Genomic DNA, 17,317 nt, shown 5'->3' with positions numbered 1-17,317 from the left:
TTTTACCGCACGGTGAGAACCCCAAAAACCAACGGAGGAATCGCTGTTGTTTTCCAATTCCTCCCCACAAACATTTTTGTTTTTTCAGTCTCCCAGTACATTATCTGGTACTTCAAATAGTGCCAATAAATACTACAACTCCTCCCACAAAAAATAAGCCTTCACACTCCTCCACTGACATAAAATTAAAAAAGTTATGGTTTTTGGAAGGAGGGGAGTGAAAAACAAAAAGAACAGAAAATGGCTTTGTCAGGAAAGGGTTAATAACCCCGTCACGACTGCCATACGGCTATATGCGTTCCAACTGCCGATGCCCCATGCAGTTAGCACGTATATAGACGTTGACAGCCTGGATTGGGTTTAATGAGTTCAGTGCTGTTTCAATGTGAGCAGCGCTTGCACTCATGTCGGCCGGGGCTTTGAGAGCCCAGGAATACATCCCCATTGTAGATAGTGAGACCCACAACCCCCTGTAGGTAGCGCAAAACCCTCTGATAGCGCCACCTAAGCTCCCTCCAGCATCGGAATTCCCTTCTAGAGGGAGCCCCTGCCGGCATCTACAGCGGGGATGGAGGGACATCACCCCCCCCCCCACCCCCCCACTGTAGATGGCGCCACCTGAAGTGACTAGGAGCCGAATCTCCGGTGTCAGATCGAACTGGCCGGGGATTACGCTTTTAGAGAGCGCCCCTGACGTCACTGTCAATTTGAACAGTGGCATTAGTGGGAGCAGAATTTGCGGCCGACATTCTGGCCGGGGATTCCACTACTGGAGAAACCCCTGGTGTGACTATCCATATATGGACAATGATGTCAGCGGCTCTCTCTAGGAGCTGAATCCCCGGTGTCTGATCACTCTGTGTTGGGGATTCGGCTACTGGAGAAGCCCCTGGTGTCACTCCCATATATGGAGATTAACGTCAGGGGCTACTCCTGGAGTGGAATCTGGCAGGGGATTCCGCTTTTAGAGTTAACCCCTGACGTCACTGTCCATATATGGACAGAGACATCAGGTGCTTCTGGTAGGACTGGAATTTTCGGCCGGAGGGATTCCGCTCCTACATGTAGCCACAGTGGTGCCATTTACAATACAAGGGGGATGTTGCTATCTACAGAGGGGGTGGCACTATTTACAGGGAGTGGCACTATATACAGGGGTTGTGGTGCTATCTACAGGATGTGGCACTGTCTACATGGGCACTGTAACATTATATTGGCACTACCTACAGGGGACACTGGCGCTATCTATATGGGCACTGTGTGTGGCACTGTGCATTCTCTACAGGGAGAACTGTGGCACTATGAGCACTGTGACACTATTTACAGTGGGCACTATCTGTGTGCACTGGCACTATCTATGTGGGCAATGTGGCACTATCTACAGTGGTATTGCGTCACTATCTACATGGGCACTGTGTTGTTTTCAGGGGGTTGGGACAAAAAACCCCTAACGATTTAAAATTCAATTTTTTTTTTTTTAACGTCCATGAAACACGGATGGCAAATGGCGGTTAAAAACGGTCAGATGGCCGGGAAATGGATTCAAATATTGAGACATTGATGCAAAACAGCCATGAAAAACTGACCGTTGATCCGTTGTTGACTGCCGTTTTTTTCACGGTCGTGTGTATATAGCACTCTTCACTCTCCCCTCACCGGGAACCAGGGTGACGCAGCGAGAAGAGGACTAATTGTTACAGAGCTCTACAGTGTATGCGTGTAGATAGATAGTTATGAAAAATTACAAAAAAGATTTTGTCTGCACATAATAAAAATTAAACACACGGAATTAATTAAACTAACTTAGAAAATAAAAGCCTCATAAGTCTTGTAAAAATAGTTGTGATGTTCAAAGCGGTTCCAAAGATCTTATCGTTTAAAGAAGTGCATGTCAAAAATGGAAAATTTGACCTTTTACACAGGGGCATCAATGACCCTTGGTGATGAAAGGGTTAAAGTTCAATTGGGAACTTTTATTGCCCTTCATTTGTGTTAAATGGTGCAGTCAGGTGGTCTGGTCATTTCCGGCTGTCCTAGTTCTGTAGAATTATTAGCTTTCCACGTTTTCTGTCGGTGCATTTAGGGAATTTTGCAAAATGTGAAATGCTTTGACTATTTAACCCTATGAATGGTTTAGCATGTGCATGTTGGCATAAAGAATTGCGCCTTTCCCGTTGCAGCATGTTCTTTTCCTGAACGTTCCATGCTCCTGAATGACCCATGTCCGTATATTCTGCTACCCCTTTTTTGCTTGCTCGGGTGGGGATATTGCACATTACTAAGTTGCATGGTGTCTTGGTGCAGTTTAGTATGTGCGATATTTTCACATGAGTGTATGCACGTGGGCCCGCTTGTTCCTTACATCTTTTCTACTGATGATCGCAATTTCAGCACAATGCACTTCCTTTCAGCTCATTCTGCTCTCACTTTATTGCGCCTTTATATGAGAAGCTTATATATAAATTAACAATTGCCCCAATATCATTAGTTTAGTATTGTGTATGCGACACAAATTTGATAGTAGCACAAATTGTATGTAAAACTATTCAAACTCGCCCACGATTGTTGTGAACCACCAGCATCTGGATTACTACTTCTACCCACAGGCTACAGAATTGGGTTTATAGTTTGCTTATTTATTCTTATATCTTATTTTTTTGCATGTCCGCATTATCCAATGAATTGAATTGCTGACTTATTCTTTGCTTAAATGTAACGGTGTGACACTTTAGCTTCTGCATTTAGCTACAAGGGATGTATTTTGAAGGGGATCTAAAATAAGTGAGTGCTCAAGCAGCCTTATATACACCATGGTAAAATCTGTACTGCAAGGGAGACCTCGATTGTATGTGCATTCTTTGCCGCGTACTCTAGGTCTATGTATATGTACATTTCTCGCTAACTAATTTCGTATACCTAGTCCATAGAGAACTCTGTAATCCCCCTACCACACTGATTTTTAGCCCTGCGTTTAATGTGTATGCCGGGAAAAGTCCCATGTTAAACGGGTCCATTGGGCTCCATAAACCCGATAGAGGCCGGAGCTCTTCAGGCAGGTTAGGATGATGTATCCCACTGTATGCATATACAGTGGTATACGTTGCAGCCTTCCGTCTGAGGATTCCCGAGGTATACCTCCCACAGAAGGTAAAAGAAAGCGGCCTAAACAGTAGCTGAGGTCTGTAGTCACAAACTGAATATTAACATATTGTATATAAGGACGTTTGGGCACTAGACGTGCTACAAAAAGATTCCGCAGAATACTGATCCCTTTATGTATCAATATACGATATGTATACTGTTATACTTTTCTATGCTGCATTGTAATTGGTATTTGGGATGATCTACATGTTTTGTTCTTGATATTTAGGGGTGTATTTGATGCTTCCCTAAAAATGGCTTGCTTCTATGGATTATATACTTGGCTTACTCATACAATCTTTGGGATAAACATTATTTTTATACCTTCTGGTAAGACGTTCCTTTGTTTCATTAAAGTTGCTTTAGAAATGTAATTTGAAACTGTTTGTGTGTGCATGACGAGAATTTTGTGGAGAAAGAAGTTGTAATTTGCGCTATTCAACTATTACCGAAGTCAAACTATCTAGTCCGTTCCTAAAACCTCAAACGGAATTTAATATTGATTTATAAAACTGAAGGGAAGATTAAACCAGTTAGGCTGCATTTACTCATTTGTCTTGCATTCTGGTATGGAATGGATGACCAGAAATGCAAAAAAAACTAATCAGACTGAAGTCAGTTGTCTAATTTCTTCAAAGTCCATTTGCATTGTCCAATTCTTTGATTCTGACTTTGCAGTCTATGGAATCATGGATAAAAAAAATGGATGTCCTCGTTAGGCAAAGGACAGGAAAACTTGATGAAGAGGGCGAGCAGAGAGCGAGATATACAGAGAGGCTGCAGCAGCTTCTGGCAAGAGTTACATGTTGCCCCAGATCTGGATATCTCTACATATGTATATACTGTATTTACAATACTGCAAAAGTTTTAGGCCGGTGTGAAAAAATGCTGCAAAGTAAGAATGCTTTCAAGAATAGAAGTGTTTAGTTTTTTTTTATCAATTAACAAAATGCTAAGTGAATGAACAGAAGAGAAATCTAAATCAAATCAATATTTAATGTTACCACCCTTTGCCTTCAAAATAGCATCAATTCTTCTAGGTACATTTGCACACCGTTTTTGACGGAACTCGGCATGGAGGTTGTTCCAACCCTCATGGAGAACGAAGTACAGATCTTCTGTGGATGTAGGCTTCCTCAAATCCTTCTGTCTCTTCATGTAATCCCAGGCAGGTTCGATGATGTTGAGATCAGGGCTCTGTGGGGGCCAAGTCATCACTTCCAGGGCTCCTTGTTATTCTTTACGCTGAAGATAGTTCTTAATGGCATTGGCTGTGTTTGGGGTCGTTGTCCTGCTACAGAATAAGTTTGGAGCCAATCAGATGCCTCTCTATTGCATGATGAATAAATATCTGGCTATATTTCTTACCATTGAGGACACCATTAATCCTGACCAAATCCCCAACTCCATTTGTTGAAATGCAGCCCCAAACTTTCAAGGACCCTCCACCACGCTTCACTGTTGCCTGCAGACACATTATTGCACCGCTCTCCAGCCCTTCGGTGAACAAACTGCCTTCTGTTACAGCCAAATATTTTAAATTTTGGCTCATCGGTCCAGGGCACCTGCTGCCATTTTTCGGCACCCCAATTCCTATGTTTTCGTGCATAGTTGAGTGGCTTGGCCTTGTTTCCACGGTGAAGGTATGGCTATTTGGCCACAATTCTTCCACGAAGGGCACATTTCGCCGAACAGTAGATGGGTGTACTTAGGTCCCACTGATTTCTGCCAGTTCTGAGCTCGTGGCACTGCTGGACATCTTGTGATTTCAAAGGGAAGTAAGCATGATGTGTCTTTGATCTGCTGCACTGTTTCCTTGGCCGACCACTGCGTCTGCGGTCTTTCATGTGTAGCTAAACATTTGACAAACTTCTGACATGTTCTAGTGACATGTCAGAAGTTTGGATTGGTGGGGGTCTGAGCACTGAGACCCCCACCAATCTCTAGAACGAAGCAGCTGAAGTGCTCGTGTGAGCGCTCAGCCGCTTTGCCTGTTCGGCTTTTTCCGGAAAGCCAATGTATCGGAGTGCGAGCTCATAGACTTTCTATCGAGTCCGTGCACCGATACGTTTATTTCTGGAAACAGCCGAACAGACACGAAGCGACTGAATTCTCACATGAACGCTTCAGCTGCTTCGTTCTAGCGATTGGTGGGGGTCTCAGTGCTCGGAGCCCCACCAATCCAAACTTCTGACATGTAACTATGACATGTCTGAAGTTTGTCAAACGTTTAGCTACACTTTAATGTTGCCCGTTTCCTTGTGCTTCTTCAAAAGATAGGTCATCAGTTGTCAGAACGTGGGAAGACCCATTTAATGACCAAGGATTATTTTTTGCTTTTTCGCTGCGCATTCCAAGCCATAACTTTTTTTTATTTTTTATTCTGTCGACATTGCGGGACGAATTCTGTTTTGTAATTGCACCATTTTTGGATGCACATAATATATTGATTAACTTTTTATTAACTTTATATTAGGAGAGAATTGAAAATGGCTATTCCAGCATTGTTTTTCGCATTATACATTTATGCCGTTCACTATGCGGCGTAAATAACATGTTACCTATATTCTATGGATCGGCTCGATTACGAGGATACCAAATATGTATAGGTTTTATGTTTTCCTACGTTTTGCACAATAAAAATCCTTTTTAAAAAAAAAAACCTTTTTTTTGCATCGCCGCATTCCAAGAGACGTAACTTTTTTTTCTGTTGTAGTAGACATATATGGGCTTGTTTTTTGCATGTCAAGGTATACCGTGGCCGGAGCCATCTGCTTCCGGCATAGACGTCCAGTGGCCAGAGGCAGCTGATTGGTGTGGGGTCCAGGTGTCGGAACTCCACCGATCATATTCCGGTGGATAGATCATCAGTTGTCCAATAGTGACAACCCTTTTAACTTTTATTTTTTATGGGGGTGAAAGGGAATTTTGCTGTGTTTCTTTTTGGACGCCGTTCAACTGGTGGTTTAATTAATGTGTTGGTTTTATTGTTCGTGTCGTTACGATCGCGGCAATACCATGTATGTGTGTGTGTGTTATTTTTTTTTTTGACACTTTTCCTAAGAAAAACTTCCTACTTTTTATTTTTACTGTCATTTTTTTTCTTGAACTGTATTTAACAGTTTTATCCCCCCTCCCCCTCCCCCCTCCGGCTGATGAAATGCTTTAGTATACTTATTATACCAAATAATTACTCCCCCCTCAGTGAAAAATTCACAGGTATTCTAGTAGGCCATGCCTGTGGCTCGGCCTAATAGGCAGACCTGGGGGCCTTTTGATAGGCCCCCAACTACCATAGAAACCCGTCGGCAACCCGTGATCTAGTCGCAGATGTGCCGATGGGGTGACAGAGGGAGCACATTCCCTCTAATGCCAGAGCTCCGCCCTCTTTTTTTTGCTTACTGGCTATTGCCCGTGCCATCTAGGGGGTTAAACTGACGGAATCGGAGAGCTCTTCTATTCCGACAGGATCCTGGCTGTGTATAACAGCCGTTCTCCTGTTGCTGATGTCATGGGTTCAGTGGCAGAGCACACTAGATCAGTGATGGATATATCCGGCGCTATGCGGGAACTAGCTCTTGCTTGTGACGGATATATCAGTCACTCATCGTTAAGGGGTTAGTGTCGGTGTGTCACCCTACATATGAAATGATGATTATCACCTGTTTATTATTATTGGTTAATCTTACTCCTGACTATAATCCTACAAAATCCATGACTTGGTGCAGGTGGGCCTAGAAGAATTGGTGCGGTTTTGAATATTGTGCCAGCACTGAGCTTGCTATAGTAGTGTTCACAGATTAACTCTTCTGGGCATCAACATCCTATCATTTGTGGAAGACACAAAACTGGATGTCCATTGTAAGTTTCTCTTGATGCTGGCATGATCAAACATTTGAAAGCCACACCGCCCCTTTGATAAATGTATACTCTGTGGCACATTGCAGCTGTAGTTTCATTGTATTTCTTGGGTATTTTTCATTAAATGTTTAAGTATGGAGCTTCTAGAACCCATTTCCTATGTTTTTTCTTGCATGTATAAGCCCTGGCAGCTATTCTTGGAGCAGTGCCATTTCTGGGCACTTACTGGGCTGCTATACCTGCTGTTTTGGACCTGTGGTTTTCTCAGGGTGAAGGCTGTAAAGCTGTATTACTACTCGTCTGCCATTTACTGCCAACATACTGTGTAGACACTGCTATCTATTCTGATATATCTGGGTAAGTCATGTGATTATTTCCAAACTGTCAATCAATGAGCTTATATTCTTCTGATTGGGTTCCAGCATATTGTATATTGGGGTCTGAGATACAGCCATTGACTTTGATCTAGGGCTGCATATCATGCTCAGCCAGGACAAGGGATAGTCATCCAGACATTTTATATGGCTGTATTCCGCTACAAATATATTTTGCCAAAAGACTGAATCCAAACAGGATAAAGCAAACATCTGTTCTTGTTTATGGCTTAGTCGATGTGATGGTGGTCTAGTGGTCTTCTATTGAAGGCAGAGCAGGCAAGAAAGGCTCCTTCTGTAGCCAACTGCTTTACAGCTACACACAGGATGTTAGGAGAGGGGGAAAGTAGCGGATTTACAAAAACACATATAAAATAATTTCTTAAAAGTTTGGATTTCAATAGGAGATTGAAGAATTCAAAAGAAAGGAGATTAAGCGAGGAAAGCTGTGATTTTGTTCTATTTTCTGTGTATTCTATAGTGGATTTTTTTTAAATAACAGCCAGTGTGTTCCATAAGGGGCAGATCTGCGCGTTACTGTCACACACTATCCTGCTCTGTAGCTGCACATTCCCCCCTCTAGTGCCAGAGCTCCGTTCAGATTTGCTTACTGGCTCTGGAGAAACTGTCAGGTGACAACTTAGGGGGAGATTTATCGAAACTAGTGCCTATGGCAACCAATAAGGTCGTGCTTTCATTTTCCAAAGGGGCTTCGGATAATGAGGGAGAATTTGATTGGTTGCCATGAGCAACTCCACTTTTCCTTTGCACCAGTTTTCATAAATCTCCCCCTTAGGGCTCGTCCACACGCTCTGGATTTGCCGCCTTTTTTTCGGCCAGGATTTCGGCCGGAGAAAACACAACAAAATACAGTAGCAGCATAGTGGATGGGATTTAACAAATCTCATCCACACGCTGCGTAAAATTTCCGAGCCGAAATTGACCTGCGGTGCATATTTTTGGGACCGCAGCATGTCAATTCCTGCTACAGAAAGTGGACTGAATTGCTGCGTTTTTCAGAGGAGATGTCTCCATCTCCTAACATTGGGAAAAACAGCAATTTATGCACCATTTTCTGCCATAAAAACCACAGGAAATGGTGCGTTTTTGCCGCAGCGAAAAGCCTTTGTGTGTGGACAAGCCCTTATTGTGCATAAGTTTTTCTGCCAGATTTTACATGTAACAAAGGCATGTGCTTTCCATGGGGTGCTGGCTGCACCGCAGATACAAGGGTTGTGCATTGCAAATCAGTAATACATTGCCACATTTTACAAGATACACACACATAAACTATGGCTTCTACAGTTCGTGTAATGTTTGTTTCCTTTTTCCCCCTGTAACAGAGGTAGTCATCCTTACTTGACTGGCCTTGCAGTGGCAGGAGGTGCCTACTATTTAGGACTAGAAGGCGCAATCATCGGACCTATTCTTCTCTGTGTCCTTGTTGTTGCTTCGAATATTTACAGTGCAATGCTAATAAGTCCAACCTCTGCGTTACCCACACCTTCAACAACTCCGTGGCCTCTGCAAACTCATCGGTAAGTTTACGGTCTTAATGTATAAAAGTTAGGACTAAAGAGTGGATTTCCAGGTAATATTATGCTACCTTTATTTGGAGTTCAAACACCACCACCTCTTTGTTACACAAAATTCATCAGTTAAAACACCCGATAACCAGACTCCGGCCCTTTCTGTTATATGGCATGGGCCCTGAGAGTGACTGGCGCTCACACAGAAACAGTATGTCATACTCATCTGACTAGCTCACACTTGCCCGAGGGATGAATAGAGAAATTAAGTCTACATGCTAAATCGAAATCAAGCATACAAAACTAGGTTGATACATTATATTGCATATTTTGTATCTATGTGGTTTGATTTCTCAGAAAGGCCTGGCTCGGAGTTACTCTAAAAAAAAAAAAAAAATACTTTGGACCGCACATTTCGCCTATGGCACCCCCTTTTTACTGCGACTTTGACTTGGTATTCTGTTCAGTATGTGTTGGATGTCTATTCTCTGGGTTGTGTATACAGAAAGCAGGTAGGGGAAAGTTAAACAGCAGGTAGTTTCTGGTAACATTAGTAGCGTAATCGTGAATAAGGGTCAAACATACAGATGCAGCTCCAAGGGGAAAAACTGAATCGGGATAGCCAAGGTCAAAGCAGGGAGTGGTCAGAAGCAGAACACGGGACAAACTTATACGTAGTCAGAAAACTTGTGGTCGTCAATAGTAGTGTAGCGTCATCAGTCAAATGTGGGCTAAACAAATGTAATCGCACAAAACAGGCAATCCAGGGACTCAAGCTAGATACAGGGTATAAACTACTATAACTGGAAAGCGGGAAATTGAAATTGAGCACCCACCAGTGTTAGATAGTAAGTACGGTTGAAAAAAAGGCGCATGTCCATCAAGTTCAACCAATTAATGGAAAAGGGAAGGAAAAATTTCTACACATAGGAGCTAATATTTTTTTGTTCTAGGAAATTATCTAACCCTTTTTTAAAGCCATCTACTGTCCCTGCTGTGACCAGCTCCTGCGGTAGACTATTCCATAGATTCACAGTTCTCACAGTAAAGAAGGCTTGTCACCTCAGGAGGTTGAACCTTTTTTTCTCCAGACAGCGGGAGTGCCCCCTTGTTTTTTGAGGGGGTTTTACATGGAACAGGATTTCACCATATTTTTTTATGTTCCATTCATATATTTATATAAATTAATCATGTCCCCCCTTAGTCGTCTTTTCTCAAGGCTAAATAGGTTTAATTCTTTCAATCTTTCCTCACAACTTAAATTCTCCATGCCCCTAATTAGCTTTGTTGCTCTTCTTTGTATTTTTTCCAACTCCAGGGCATCCTTTCTATGAACTGGAGCCCAGAACTGAACTGCATATTCTAGATGAGGCCTCACTAATGCTTTGTAAAGTGGCATTATTACATCCCTGTCCCGCGAGTCCATGCCTCTTTTAATACACGACAATATCCTGCTGGCCTTTGAAGCAGCTGATTGACACTGCATGCTAATATTTAGTTTATGATTTACAAGTACACCCAGATCCTTCTCAACATGTGACTCTCCCAGTATCGCTCCCCCTAGGACATATGATGCATGCAGGTTGTTGGTACCCAGATGCATAACTTTACATTTCTCTACATTAAACTTCATTTGCCAAGTGGATGCCCAAACACTTAGTGTATTCAAATCAGCTTGCAATTTACGAACATCTTTTATAGACTGAACAATACTACATAGCTTGGTGTCGTCTGCAAAAATAGAAATAGTGCTATTAATCCCATCCTCTATAGTGTGGTTTGCTAAGTTGCCGTGTGCTGACGTCTTGGTGATTTACGTTGGTTGCCTAGTATGGGATATTCTCTATTTGTAGCTGTTGATATTGTTTGGACTGGCAGAGCAAAAAATATATATTTTTGGATGGACTTGGCCTTTTATTTTAGCCCATGACAGCATGTCTCAAACTTTATCATGGTGATGCTACGTGTCTCAAACCGCTAACAAGGGTTTTCTCTGCTGGCAAGAATAATTCTCACTGGAAAGTTTTCCCAGAATCAAAGTGCATTTTTAGCAGCTCTGCTTTATTGACTTGCATTACATAATATATAAGGCATATGCAGTCCTATTTATGACTTATTTATCATACATTGCTTCACACATTGTGCTTGTTCACAAAACGTTTTACCTTTTGTCGTTATTAGCAGAGGCTAAATGGAAACTTTGCCGTAAAGTTTGATATATAGAAGTGTTTAGTGCGATTCCGTCAGGCTACAGATAGCATTGGTCGGGTTGTTTTGTTGGATTTTTTTTATACTTCGGCCTAGTATTCCTGTGATCCCTGGTAGTAATAGAGAAATGGCTTCACCACTTCTATTGTATACACAGTAGTCATTGAGAGTTCTGTATATTGCAAAAGAGAAAGCAGAAATGGGTAAAGAGGTTGTCCCATTTTCAGCAAATACATTTTATTTTTTTGTATAATTCATAGTAATACAATTTTCCCAATATACTCTTAAGAACTCTGCTTGTTGTTGTTCAGTAGGAACATTATTGACTTCCAGGAGATACAATTCTGTCCGTGACTATGTGATGGACACACAGGTCTGATACACGCACTGTAACGAACCGTGCACCTGTGTGTCCATGACCATGGATCGAATTTATCCACTGGAAGTAAACAAGGAATGTTCCTACTTAATGACAACAAGAGAAGACCTATATATGTCTCACATGTACGTACCATACAAAAAAGGAATCTTTAGACATGTGTTTAGTCCAAAATATTAATTTTATTGTTCCATAAATATGGATACCCCCAAAAATCACAAATATACATACAAATATTAAAACATACTTAAAAAAAGAAAACGCTGAGATCATCGGAAGATAATCACCATAGCCTAATGTGTATGGTAATACATAATATGCAACAGGTAAGGCAACAGCACACAGGGAGAGCATGTAATATGCCTCTAGACCAGGGGTCTCAAGCACGCGGATATCCAGTCTAACTTTACGCCCCCTGCAAAAAGCTGCGTGTAAAATATGCTCCGCAAAATACGCTTTCTCTGTCTCCCATTGATGTCAATGGGAGGTCAGAGGCATAAACGCCCAAAGATAGGGCGTGTCCCTTCTTTTTCCCGCGAGACTGTTTTTCCGCTCAAAAAACTGTGAACTCCCCCTAAAGCTACACTTATATCGAACTCCAAAATATACAGAGTGCCACTTCCTGCACATAAAAGATATTTCTAAGGATGTTACAACCCAACATTTGGCGTATGTACTGGAAAACCTCCCGGCATATTCGCCAAATGTATCCATAGGCCCCAATTCACCTGGCATTTGACTCGGCATATGCATGATATGCCTTTTTTTTTTTTTTTTTTACAGTGGCATATGTCATACCAGAGGTAAACATCGGGAGTCCTCCTGACTTATACCTCCTATGTAAGATTGTAATGTGATGTGAATAGAGCCTGAGTAGTATTGTACTTTATTTGATGTTGATTCACTTGCAGCAGGCATATGTATTTAAAAATGTGAGAAATTCAAACAAAGTATATTAGAAAATTGCATAACTTTTCATTATGCAGTGAGGAAGCTTTTTTGTTTTTACATAAGATTAGACAACCACTTAACCTGTTAGTGACCGGCCCAAAGTCTTTTTATGTCGGTCACTAACGGGCCTTATTCCGATGACATAGACTTTTTACGTCGCGGCATCGGAATAAGTAAACAGAGCAGGGAGCTGTCAAATCTCCCTGCTCTCAGCTGCCAGAGGCAGCTGAGGGCTTGGAGCGTCCCTGCTCTGCCGTGTGAGATCGATATAAGTATCGATCTCACCCGTTTAACCCCTCAGATGCGGTGCACAATAGCGTGCACCGCATCTGAGTGGTTTTGGAGAGAGGGAGGGAGCTCCCTCTCCCACCGACACCCGGCGATACGATCGCCGAGTGTCTGTGTCTCCGATGGCAGCCGGGGGTCTAATAAAGGCCCCCAGGTCTGCCTGGAGCAAATGTCTGCTAGATCATGCCGCAGGCATGACCTAGCAGATGCCTGTCCGTTTTAAATCGCATATTATAGTCCCCTAGTGGGACTAGTAAAAAAGTGAAAAAAAAAGTTTAATAAAGTTAGTTTAAAAAAAAAAGTGAAAAAAATGAAAAACCCAGCTTTTCCCAAAATGCTTTACTATTAAAAAAACTAAAGTTAAAAAGTTACACATATTTGGTATCGCCGCGTCCGTAACGACCCCGACTATAAATCTATTACATTATTTAACCCGCACGGTGAACGCCGTAAAAAATGTAATAAAAAAACTATGGAAAAATTGCGGTTTTCTGTGAATCCTGACTTTAAAAAAATGTGATAAAAAGTGATCAAAAAGTTGCATCTACTCCAAAATGGTACCAATAAAAACTACAAGTCGTCCCGCAAAAAACAAGCCCTCATACAACCGCATCGGTGAAAAAATAAAAACGTTACGGCTCTTCAAATATGGAGACACAAAAACAAATAATTTTGAAGAAAAAGCGTTTTTACTGTGTAAGTAGTAAAACATACAAAAACTATACAAATTTGGTATCATTGCAATCGTAACAACCCGCTGAATAAAGTTATTGTGTTATTTATATCACACGGTAAACTGCGTAGATTTAAGACGCGAAAAAGAGTGGCGAAATTTCAGTTTTTTTTCTATTTCCCCCCAAATAAAAGTTAATCAATAAATTATATGTAACTCAAAATGGTGCTATTAAAAAATACAACTTGTACCGCAAAAAACAAGACCTTATACAGATATGTCGACGCAAAAATAAAAAGGTTACAGCTCTTGGAATGCGACGATGGAAAAACTTAAAAAATGGCTTGGTCATTAAGGTTTAAAATAGGCTGGTCATTAAGGGGTTAAAGGCGAAATTCACGTCTTACATGTGGATTTTTATGCAGATTTCACACTTTGTGCTACAAAGGATAAAATCTGAGGCGAAAATATGGAGCAAATCGAGATTATAGGCGTGCCCTGAAATCTGCATTGATTTGAAAACCCTGTTCACATATATTGTACTGTAATTTGTAAAAAAAATCTACCATGTCTAAACATGGTCGTGGGGTCTGTTAATATAATACTTTGTCAACTTACTACTTTGTGAAAAATTATAATGCCCATACGTAACTTGTATTTCATGGATAAAGGGATCCAGACGTCCGTGTTTCAGGCCTTTTTTTACCTACAGCCGTCCCTTCTAGTTGATCGTTTGTGAATGCGCTCATCTGACATTGACTTCTGGTGCACCCGTGTTCATTTATTGCCATTTCTACTTATCCGCTGTTACACAAGTTCGTGTATATGTGGAACACACACCTCGTGTGCAATAACTTTGAACCACAGCCTGAAACATTACTGTTATGTACACTGACATGTAGGCCTTGGTTGTAAGGTCACATGATGAATAAAATGATTGTTTTGTTCTGAACTGTGATTATGATTAAACTTGTGTATACACATAAACTTATACAGTGGGTTCGGTGCTTAACCCCTTAATACCGAAGGTAATGACCTTAATGACCGAGCAATTTTTTAAGTTAACTTTTTTTTCTTTTTCGACCGATGCAGCTGTATGAGGGCTTTTTTTTTTTTGTATGGGACAACTGTAGTTAGTGGTAACACTTTGGAGTACATTCAACCTTTTTGATCACTTTTATAAAAAAATTTTTAAAGGTAGGGCGAACAGAAAATAGCAATTCTGTCATTGTTTTTTTATTTCATTTTTTATGGCGTTCACTGTGACTGTTAAATAATCTAAACGTTTTTATAGTTGGGTTCGTTATGGATGTGGCGATACCAAACATGAATAACTTTAAACTTTTTTTTCATAAGGTATTTTGTAAGGGACAATAGTGGGTTTTTACTTTTTTTTTTTAATTTTTTTAATTTTTTTTTACTTGACATTTATTTATTTTTATTTATTTCAAACTTTAACTTTTTTTTTAGTCCCACTAGGGGACTTCACTGCGCAATAGTTTGATTGCTTTTATTATACTTCAATACTTCAATACTTCTGTATTGCAGTGTATTATTGCCTGTCAGTGTAAAACTGACCGGCATCTGTTAGGCCTCTGGCAATCACTAAAGGCAGACCTGGTGGCCTTTAAGTCCCCAGGCTGCCATAGAAGCCATCGGCACCCCGCGATGGACGTGCGGTGAGGGAGCTCCCTCGCTCTAAAAGCACTCGGATGCGGCGCCCGCTATTGAGCGCCGCATCTGAGGGGTTAAATATGATCAGAGACCACTGCTAGTGGTCTCCGATCGTTGTCCTCAAGCCCGAGGCTTTTAGCAACAGCCCGGGCTTCAGGAGCACCCCGCACGATGTGGGAAAAATTCTTCTGAAGTGCCGACGTGAAAAGGCGGCACTTCAGAAGAGCTACCCCAAACGGCTGACGTAAAAAAGGACTATTCGGCGGTCTTTAAGGGGTTCTCCCCTTTGGACAATATCCTGTTCACATCACATTTGTGATTTACGTTTAGCATGTATTCTAAATTAGCCCAATCGAGGGCAAAAGGGTGCTCCTTTGGCATCACTCGAGCTGGTATATTCGTCGGTATACTTTTTTTTTTTACCATTTTTTATTAACTTATGGAATAGCGTAGTAAACTATTCTGTTTAATACAATGGGCTCCCGCAAAAAGACGTTTACCATATAGTATACTTTTTTTTTTAACGTGAGAGCCTATGGGTGACATTTACCACAGTATATCATACTTCCCAGGTATCTGTTAACGTATAAATCTTGAGCTTTTCATGTTGAACGCTACAGTAGCCTATGAATGACGAATGCTTAACAGTGGCATCCATCACTTATAGGCTGTAATGGATAATGGTATCCGTTTAACGTATGTCACGAAAAGGCCATGAAAGTTCATTACATATGCGTTTTAATAGTATCCCATAATAGTCCATTGTTCGGCATCCGTCACAGCCTAGGTTTAACGTATACGTCTCGTGCCTTTCCCGTTAGACGTAGACCAAACGTGATGGGATTGGGGCTTTAAAAGGGTCACTTGAGAATAAGTAGATCACAAAGTGTACCCCTGCTGGGGAAACCTAGCAGTCGGTGTTCAATTTTCCTGTAGCGCCAGCACAGGGGAAATGAAGTATTACACAGGGCCCATTCATATTAATGAGTTATCTGCAAGGCAGGATAGATGCTCCAGAGCGAGAGAGGCTAGTTGTTACTGCTCGCCACTCTGGTCAAGATTGCTTAATAGCGTATATAAAAATGGGTTTTCTAAATTGGACAAACTCTTTAACTTGTAAATGTTAACTATGACTTCATTCCTTATTACATTCTAATAATGCAATAATACAATTGCTAAGGATTTTATAACTAATCCCCTCGTATTATTTTCTAGGTCATTCAAAGAATCTGCAAGAGATGAAGCAAGCAGCTGATCGATAAATAGACTTTTTTACATAGTCTTCGATGACCTAAAAGTGGTGGCCTTTTATACCTTGCGTTGAACTTAACTGAAGTAATTGTGCCCTGGAGTCTCCAAGGAATGAGTTTTATATATATATATATATATATATATATATATATATATATATATATATATATATATATATATATATATATATATATATATATATATACACATACACAGTGGAGGAAATAAGTATTTGATCCCTTGCTGATTTTGTAAGTTTGCCCACTGTCAAAGACATGAACAGTCTAGAATTTTTAGGCTAGGTTAATTTTACCAGTGAGAGATAGATTATATAAAAAAAAAAAAAAAAGAATCACATAGTCAAAATGATATATATTTATTTGCATTGTGCACAGAGAAATAAGTATTTGATCCCCTACCAACCATTAAGAGTTCAGCCTCCTCCAGACCAGTTACACGCTCCAAATCAACTTGGTGCCTGCATTAAAGACAGCTGTCTTACATGGTCACCTGTATAAAAGACTCCTGTCCACAGACTCAATGAATCAGTCTGACTCTAACCTCTACAACATGGGCAAGACCAAAGAGCTTTCTAAGGATGTCAGGGACAAGATCATAGACCTGCACAAGGCTGGAATGGGCTACAAAACCATAAGTAAGATGCTGGGTGAGGAGACAACTGTTGGTGCAATAGTAAGAAAATGGAAGACATACAAAATGACTGTCAATCGACATCGATCTGGGGCTCCATGCAAAATCTCACTTCGTGGGGTATCCTTGATCCTGAGGAAGGTGAGAGCTCAGCCGAAAACTACACAGGGGGAACTTGTTAATGATCTCAAGGCAGCTGCTACCACAGTCACCAAGAAAATCATTGTTAACACATTACGCCGTAATGGATTAAAATCCTGCAGTGCCCGCAAGGTCCCCATGCTCAAGAAGGCACATGTACAGGCCCGTCTGAAGTTTGCAAATGAACATCTAGATG

General features: G+C 41.1%; 1 protein-coding gene across 3 annotated transcripts in view; it reads left to right on the top strand.

The window, feature by feature from the left end:
* TMEM245 (transmembrane protein 245) overlaps positions 1-16,473 on the top strand; it is a 49,752-nt gene extending 33,279 nt beyond the window's left edge. For all 3 annotated transcript variants that reach the window (XM_075826841.1, XM_075826842.1, XM_075826840.1), the window contains 4 exons: positions 3,371-3,471; positions 7,185-7,359; positions 8,720-8,914; positions 16,294-16,473. In XM_075826841.1, coding sequence (XP_075682956.1) covers positions 3,371-3,471; positions 7,185-7,359; positions 8,720-8,914; positions 16,294-16,333 — 511 coding nt within the window. In that variant the 3' untranslated portion in view covers positions 16,334-16,473. The remainder of the gene's footprint in view (positions 1-3,370; positions 3,472-7,184; positions 7,360-8,719; positions 8,915-16,293) is intronic.
* The last annotated feature ends 844 nt before the right edge of the window (positions 16,474-17,317 follow it).

This window comes from Rhinoderma darwinii, chromosome 5, assembly GCF_050947455.1.
Source record: "Rhinoderma darwinii isolate aRhiDar2 chromosome 5, aRhiDar2.hap1, whole genome shotgun sequence".
Classification (NCBI taxonomy): domain Eukaryota; kingdom Metazoa; phylum Chordata; class Amphibia; order Anura; family Rhinodermatidae; genus Rhinoderma; species Rhinoderma darwinii.
The sequence above is the reverse complement of the archived record's forward strand: the minus strand, read 5'-3'. Positions and strand labels throughout refer to the sequence as shown.